Source organism: Scyliorhinus canicula, chromosome 9 (genome assembly GCF_902713615.1).
Source record: "Scyliorhinus canicula chromosome 9, sScyCan1.1, whole genome shotgun sequence".
In the NCBI taxonomy this organism is placed as follows: Eukaryota; Metazoa; Chordata; class Chondrichthyes; order Carcharhiniformes; family Scyliorhinidae; genus Scyliorhinus; species Scyliorhinus canicula.
The window spans coordinates 132532370-132541078 of record NC_052154.1 but is presented as its reverse complement, the minus strand read 5'-3'; the positions used below and the strand labels follow the sequence as shown (position 1 = coordinate 132541078).

General features: G+C 43.1%; 1 protein-coding gene across 1 annotated transcript; it reads right to left on the bottom strand.

The window, feature by feature from the left end:
• Window positions 1–488: 488 nt before the first annotated feature.
• fth1a (ferritin, heavy polypeptide 1a) lies at window positions 489–7665 on the bottom strand. The gene is made up of 4 exons (XM_038807634.1): window positions 7400–7665; window positions 5158–5304; window positions 2245–2370; window positions 489–855 (listed from the first exon to the last, which is right to left on the bottom strand). Exons 1-4 carry the CDS (start codon window positions 7499–7501, stop codon window positions 697–699), a joined length of 534 nt encoding a protein of 177 aa, XP_038663562.1. The 5' UTR covers window positions 7502–7665; the 3' UTR covers window positions 489–696.
• Window positions 7666–8709: the final 1044 nt, after the last annotated feature.

Below are 8709 nucleotides of genomic sequence, written 5' to 3'. Positions count from 1 at the left end.
TTTGAATATTTAAGATATGTCCTAGATTTTGGGGTACAAAGGGAAGTAAAGATAGCAAATGTGATGACAAAATCCTTCATACAACAATTTGGTTCAGGTCTGGAATGCATTGCATGTAATTGTGATAGAGGCAGATTCAGTCAAGGCATTCAAGAGGGCATTAGATGAGTAAAATAATGTGCTGGGGTATTGGAAAAAAAAGGGGAATGGCTCATTTGGAGAGCTAACATGGGCCAAATGGCCTCCTGTGCCATATCTGTGATATGGGAATATTGTAGGAAGGCGAGCGAGATAGAAGATAATCTATGATCACGATATGGAATGGCAGAGTGGAAGGGCCAAATGGCTTACTCCTTAAGGCTGGGTGTTTGGAACTGTTAAGATCAGGCTCAGTTGTAAATTTACATACAATAGTCTACAGTCTAGCAGAAGCTACATAGTCAGTGCTTTTGAAGACAAAGAAAAAAGGCAAAAGCCCAGAAACAGCATTTCTGTTCAAATTGCTTTATTTGGAGATAAGCCAAAGAACACTTTCTACAAGTACACTTCAAAATCCACCAATATATAGCTTAATCGAACCATTCAAGTTTACGTTGGTACAATCAATTACATAATTGGGACAGACTACAAACATAAATTAAACATGCACAGAGCTTTAGAGTGCTGCAAGCAGCAAGGGATAGACAGTTCAGGTGTTCAACTGCTGTCTTTACCCAAGGTGTGCTTGTCAAATAAGTACTCAGCCATTCCGTTTTCAGGAGCACCCAATCTCCGCAGGTTGGTTACATGGTCTCCAAGTAGCTTGATTGATTTGACCTGTTCATCCAGGTAGTGGGTCTCCAAAAAATCACAGAGCTGTGGAGAAATGGAATATTAAATTTAGACTAATTAAAACCCACAAGGCAACAATTTCTATCTATTGCTATCCAGCTAAAACACAATTTGTGTTTCACCTCAAATAAACATCCTAACATTTATCACCAAGGTTCACAAGAATGACTGCCAAATGGAGGCAGCTCCTAAAGTCAATTACACAAATGACCCAAAGGTATTACTTTGCATTTATGTCAGGTTTTGAAACAAGAAAAAGTAATCTTTTCAAAGTTACCTACTGCAAATATCCCATTTTACTTCTACAGCAATTACTGTGAAATGTGGATACTGCCCAGAGAAATGCATTGAAAACCAATTTACTGTTCAAAAGAAAGCAAACCAAGCTATTCAGGAATATAATTATGCTTCTTCTACATTAAAACTGTTCTTATATCTGGCAGCAAGTCTAGGCATGCATTGTTGTTTCAAATCCAGAGAGTGGAAGAGGGGGTGACAATGTGAAGCACATGCCTTCATTCAACTCAAAAAAGTGTACTTCAGCCCTCTGCATAGGACTCACTTGGCGACAAGGCTAAACTATTTACCTCATTCGGGAAAATAGGAATAAATGTAATAACAAAAAAGCCCGCTGTGGGGGTGGTATAAAAATAGTGAACCAATCTGGGTGGGGTTAAGTGAAAAAAGGTGAACCAATCGGAATTCTGAACTGAATTGAGTAGACCAAGTTAAAAATCAGTAATCAGCATTAATCATGCAATTGTTTTGTCCAAAATGTCACCTGAGCCCAAAGAAATCTAGTCCATGGATTCACAAAAGCAGAAACCTGGCATAGGATTGAAGTGAATTGCAGTTTGATTTTCTCATTATTGAAGTAATCCATTTCTGTATTTAGCAATGTTTTGCATCCACAGGATAAGAAGGATCAAAGGTCTGTTGTAAACATAGAAAATAGAAGAGGAGGCTTTTCAGCCCTTGGCCTGCTCTGCCATTCATTAGGATCATGGCTGATCAAGATCAATTCAAGTAAATCCCTAGGGGATAAAATGCCATCACTAGACTTCACATTACCAAATAGTTTTGCTCTGGTCATCTGAAAAAAAAAAGTTACTCCCAACATTGGACCTGCAAAGCATTGATATGCCACCCACTATTACAGCTTGAAATTCTCACCAGAAAACACCAGTTTCAATGGCTAAGATACAGTTTCAATTACCAAAGTTGCCACCACAAATGCACTTAAAAGCCAAGTATAAAAAAATTGAACATGCACATTAATTCCAAGAACTCATTCACTATTCTATCCGTTTTCCAGCAGTTACCACACCTAGTTTTCTAGTGAAGGCTATTCAACACACTGGCTATGAACTGATAAGACAGTGAACTACACCAGATTACTTATGAAATACATACATGTGGGTCATTCCTGTCTGTAGCCAGTTTATGCAATTCTAAAAGTGACTGGTTCACACTCTTCTCCAGTTCCAGAGAGCACACCATTGCATCCAAGCCACTTCCCCATTCGTCACGATCTGGTTTCTAACAAGAAAAATGGTCAGTTACTTTATAGAAGTATAAAACAATTTTCAAACAGTATCAGAAACCTTTTATCAAGCACCAAAGCCCAAACCAATGTTTTGCTCAGGACCTAGAGCAATGAATACCTGCAGCGGACTGCCAATTAACAGGACAATAACCTAGAGGTGGACAGATGAAAAAATGCAACTATATGACTATATATTTGGGGGCAGCAGGGTAGCATGGTGGTTAGCATAAATGCTTCACAGCTCCAGGGTCCCAGGTTCAATTCCCGGCTGGGTCACTGTCTGTGTGGAGTCTGCACGTCCTCCCCCTGTGTGCGTGGGTTTCCACCGGGTGCTCCGGTTTCCTCCCACAGTCCAAAGATGTGCGGGTTAGGTGGATTGGCCATGCTAAATTGCCCGTAGTGTCCTAAAAAGTAAGGTTAAGGGGGGGTTGTTGGGTTACGGGTATAGGGTGGATACGTGGGTTTGAGTAGGGTGATCATGGCTCGGCACAACATTGATGGCCGAAGGGCCTGTACTGTTCTATGTTCTATGTTATGACAAACAGTTATGTAGGAAAATAAACTGTTGCATGGTGTGCTGAAGTATATTCTAGATGTCAAAGTTCTGCATTGGGAAGCTCATGAATTAAAGCCCACTACTTGTAAAGTCTAGGGGATAAACACACAAATGGATGTGGTTGCAAGTGAGGGGCCTAAAGAAAAGGCAAAACAAAAATTGCAGGGCAGCACGAGTAATCTTTAGTAACTGGGAACAATCTATCTATTCTACATCAAGGCATAGCATCACTCAAAAAGACAATTCAGCTTTCATTTTAAGCGAGGGTTTGAAATTTCTTACTATTCGATGAGCAACACATGCTAAATGGCATACAAAAGCAAAAGAATCTTGTGATCAAGAGGTATTATGATATTAATTCCACAAAAATGAGTGCAAACTTGGTCTCTGAATAAAGCTGGACATTCAAAAAAAAAATATTTTATTAGTCAAACTTTAGTTTGCTAATTTTCTTCTTTCTTCCCCCCCTCCAAAATTGGAATGGGAATGGGTTCTAACCCAATTGGAACAACAACCCAATCACATGGCTTCAGGTGCAAGGCAAGTGAAGCATAGCAAAGCACAAACCTGATCCAGGAATCAGCAAATGATAATTAGGATCAGAAACCCTGGGAGATTTTTCCCTTTCCCAAGATGATTTACTGCAGCAACTCAAGGCTCAACTGACAGCACCTGCCAAACCTCATAGAAGGGCAGCAGATGCATGGAACACTACAAACTGCAAGTTCTCCAAGGCACACACCATCCTGACTTGGAACTATACTGCATTCCTTCACTGTCACCGAGTCAAAATCCTGAAACAACCTCTCTAAAAGCACTGTGGGTGTACCCACATCACATGGACTGCAGTCGTTGAAGGCGGCAGCTTGGAATCAGCATCAAATGCTGTCCCAACCAGAGGTGCTCGCATTCCATGAAAGAATAAAAACAGGTAGGCAGAATGTCGGTTGTTCTGTCACCCTAGCAGATCATCCAGCACTGATGGGAGTGGGAAATCCTCACTGGATATTTCTTGTATCAAAGATAATCAGGAGGCAATGCACTGAAACACCCATTTAGGGGCCGCACAGTGGTTAGCATTGCTGCCTACGGCGCTCGAGGACCCGGGTTCAAATCCCGGCCCTGGGTCACTGTCCGTGAGGAGTTTGTACATTCTCCATGTCTGCGTGGGTTTCACCCCCATAACCCAAAAAATGTGCTGGATAGGTTGATTGGCCACGTGAAATTGCCCCTTAATTGGAAAAATAAATTGGGTACTCTAAATTTATTTAAAAAAAGAAACACCCATTTAGCACTCATCATCTTAGTAAAGATGATGACATTGCACTCATGACCTCCGTCTGAAAGACTGTTAACCTGTCTGAAAGACTGCCAAGTAGCAATCACAACTGCCCACCAGCACTCACCAAGGTTGCACAGTAGTTTGAAAGTTTGTGTTGCTATTAGAGCAGCTGACCAAGAGTAAACTAGCTCTTCAGAAGATTGAACACCCTTGAAAGCATCACATTTTATTCCTCACTTGCCGTTTGAGATTTGAACACTTTAAAACTCAAAGTATCCTGATGTGATACTTTGCCAAGACTCGAACATCAACATTCATTCTGAAATATTTCCAAATTTTTTTACCCAAGATGTGCTGAGCTACTCCCCCTTATATAGTTTGCAGCAAAATTGCTTAATCAACAGCTAGGGAAGCCTCTTGGTCTGCAGGAGAAATGAGAGGACAAAGTCAGAGAAGCACCAGCTCCTACAGGAGGGCAAGATAAATGCCTTCCCCTTGTGGGTACAGAACATCCTCTTCTGGACTGCCACAACCAGAATCTCCAGTGCCATGTCTGAGAACCTGTGCATCCTTTCACGCATATCTGCTCGTGTCAGCCTACACACTCCACACATTGTGAAAGTGGGGGGGTGAAGTCAACATATGCTGCACGCTGCATCTAATCAGCACTTGAACATTAAAAACTGCAGGTGTCAGATTTAGCACCTGCAGAAAATTCAAATTACAGATAACTAGGAATTAGATCCAAACTCAGGTTCCATCAGTACAGCAGCCATTTAGCATCTCTTCTCCCCTGCCCCCAACCAAAAAAATCCCAGTCTGTAGGACAGCTACTTAATGCTTGAGCCATCAACAAGTCCCATTCAAATTCTTAACTGAAATTAGTTGCATAGTCAAGAAGCATACAAGATATTGTAGGATATTACAAGAAAGCTTTTAAACCTTGATATCCTGGAGCAAGATGCGCCCTCCTCGCTGGTTCTGTAGTTTCATGAGTTTCTCAGCATGTTCACGCTCTTCATGAGATTGCTCCAGAAAGAATTTTGCAAAATTCTTCAATGCAATGTCATCCCGATCAAAGTAGAAGGACTGAAAAAAAATTGAAAAAGCAAAAAAATGTACAATATATATATATATTTTGAGGACACTTGCATGTTCCTAAAGTGACATCATCATAACAGCAAGTGTGAATGTTTATACTATAATCTGCCTCTGGTTCCCAAAACTATGTTCAATTTAGGCAAAGTAGACACAGCAATTTTCTGAAAAAAGTTGCATGTACAACCAAGCCAGTCAGTGGGTTCCAAACTCAGTATAAAAAAACATTCCTGGCCTTCTCCAAGTAGTCATTAATATATGGTGTGGAGATGCCAGCATTGGACTGGGGTGAGCACAGTAAGGAGCAGTGCTCCGAAAGCTCATGTTTGAAACAAAACCTGTTGGACTTTAACCTGGTGTTGTAAGGCTTCTTACTGTGATTAATATATGGATCATTGGAGTTATTTTGTCAGCACAAGGTTGTACACTCAGCACATCCCATAACAAAGATGCCAAGGCAGCTCAAAAAGGTGAAAATTGGATAGACACCAAGGATAGAATGAAGGTATGGTCAAGGAGGCAAATTTAAGAAAAAAAAAATTATAGAGCAGCAACAACTGAAGGCACAAAAAAGGGCATTGTGCAGCATGGGGGGGGGGGGGGGGGGGAAACTGGTGAATAACAATTCTGAAAAAGCCAAAAAGCTCACAAAAAGGCTTGACATCTTCAAATTGCCACACCCTTCAGAACACCTGCCCAACTTCAACTGGTGAAAATTCTAGGTCATTAATAATGCACCAGGGGAAGGTTAGTCAAACATGCAGACAGACACCAGGCTGTTGTGGGTTGAAAATTGGGAAATTAATTTTTAACCCACTAACATATGCATTCAAATTAGAAATAAGAGCATTAAAATGTGCCCAATCAATATCAGCATTATACAAATACAAGCAAGTCAGAGACTTTGCCTCCATTTTTACAAAATTGACTTTCACATCAATTTTATCCATTTGACAATAGATTCAATCCTTGCAGAGGCAAACACCCATCAGTCCAACACTCACTGCACAGTAAATAAGTTATTCATGGGCAATCATTTCAGTACCTTTTCACTTGAGAATGAACAGCACACAAGGAGTGAAGTATCACAGCACAAAGCCCAATTGTCAGACAGGAGACCAACAAAAACTAACAGGCTTAAGGAAATGATAAAATTAAAATAAACTGAAAAAGAGTCTTTGCTTGGAAGCAAAGGTCAAGCAGCACAGCAAAGGGTTAACTGGTATTTTATTTCTGCTAATAGTGGGACCTTGCTGCCATATTTATACAGAATGCAGCTTAGCATTTGGGAAGAAAGGGTTGCCGAGGTTGTTACTGAACTAACAATCCAGAGGCAAGTTCAAAGTCCATCACACTGTAAAATTTAGACTTAATCAAATGAAGAGAATTAAAGGCAAGTAACGTTCACCATTAGCTCGTTGCACTAATGCGTTTCTAGGGTCGAATATCTGCTGTCCTTATCCAGTTCAGACACAACTGCCACCTCTATCAACTGCCTCTGAAATGGTCTTGCGAGCTTCTCGGCTGTACTCGAGGAGGAAACTTACAAAAGCCTTCTCAAGGGCAATAAGTGTTGACCTTACCAACAATGGCCCCATATTGTGAATAAATTAAAGTATAGATTGGCATCCACCCTATGATACATGAAAAATACCCACTGTCCAAATGGTTTAGAGAGAGCTATCGATCGCCTCCTTTCCCAAATCAACACCCATAATAAATTAACTGGCCTTTCGGAACAAGCTGACTTCGCAGAATGCCAAACGGCTGCCGAATTCAGCGAAGTCATTGCACCTAAATAATTGATTGCAACTCATGAGCGCACATTCCAGTAGATGCAATAAAGCGTTATATAACTACAAGTATGTTGTTACTACCCGCAAAACATCACCATCGTATACAGAGGGAGAGGAAGGAGAAACTTCTCTCCAGTCCCCTCCCCCACCCAGCACATGTCCGCCTCTCAGATTGAACACACCTCCCCCTTGCCCTCGATAACACACCAAGCGCTTTCTCGGTGTCTCTCTCACACACAGGCGAAGGAGTAACACTGACCCCCCCGCCCCGCCCGGCAGGCCATACTCACCATAGAGAGGTAGACATAAGACGCATAGAGCTCCAGGTTGATCTGTCGGCTGATGGCGGCCTCGCAGTCAGGGTGATAATTCTGTCGGACTTGGGAACTCATGTCGATGGAGCAGGATATAAGGATGCTGTACGGCGGACGGATAAAGTAACTGGGAATGAAGGTTCCGTTCAATCACTGTTGAAGCAGGAACACTGTCTCTCCCTCAGACTCTCCTTCAATCTGATTGCAAATCCCCCCTCTCAACAGCTTATGAAAAAACTGACACGCATGCGTGATTCGGGAACCTCCCCGTGGTGGGGCGGAGATTCCGCAAATTTGAAAAAAAATCCGGCTTCCCCCGCCCCCAACCGCAGGAACGCGCGCCCTCGGTCCCACTTCCAACAGCGGGAACGCGCGCGGCCACGGTCCCACCGCGAACAGCAGGAACGCGCGCGCCCACCGTTGACAGCAGGGACGCGCGCGTCTCCGATCCGCTCCTCACGGCAGGGGCGCGCGACCCAGTTCCGCCCCCAAGAGCTGGAGCGCGCGCTCCGATCCCCAACACCAGGAGCACCCGCCCCCAAACCGGCGCGAGCTGGGAGGTGGCGCGCGTCGCTGTTCTTGGCCCAGCTTGGATGCGGTGATCGTGTGGGGTCGGTTAAACAAAGCGAGGGGGGAGGGGAACGAAGGGAGGAGTCAGGTGCCGTTTTTTGGTCTGAAATGTCTGACACGTTCGTTACAAAAAGGGAAATCAGAAACGGAGGAGCTTAAATACCTCCTCATGTCATTTAGTGAAGGGTGTCTGTTGGATGGCGGGCTTGAGGCAGAATGAAGGCCTTTTAAACGCCTCACCTTCAGCTGCAACCTTGTGCAGGCGGACAGCCATCTTACACATTTTGCAGAAAAATGCGCATCATTTCTGCAAAACCTGTTATGTCTTTCTTGGGCATGAGTTGGCAGTTTGCTATAATACCTCACATACATATATGAGCATCTGGAACGGGCTGCCAGAGGCAGTGGTAGAGGTGGGTACAATTCTGTCCTTTAAAAAGCAGTTAGACAGTTACGTGGGAAGGGTGGTTACAGAGGGATATGGGCCAAATGGAGGCAAGTGGGACTAGTTTAGTGATAGAAACTGGGTGGCATGGACCAGCTGGGCCGATGGGCCTGTTTCCATGCTGTAAACATCTATGACTGTCTATATATTTTAATCTTACAACACCAGGTTAATGACCAACAGGTTTGTTTTGAATCACTGTTGGACTTTAACCTGGTGTTGTAAGACTTCTTACTGTGCCCACTCCAGTCCAACGCCGGCATCTCCACAT

Coding starts and splice junctions, on each gene's coding strand:
- fth1a (XM_038807634.1), bottom strand. CDS start 7,501: ATGAGTTCCCAAGTCCGACAGAATTATCACCCTGACTGCGAGGCCGCC. Junction 5,305..7,399: donor CTTATGTCTACCTCTCTATG/GTGAGTATGGCC, acceptor ATTTTTTTTCAG/TCCTTCTACTTTGATCGGGA. Junction 2,371..5,157: donor TCTTGCTCCAGGATATCAAG/GTTTAAAAGCTT, acceptor TTTTCTTGTTAG/AAACCAGATCGTGACGAATG.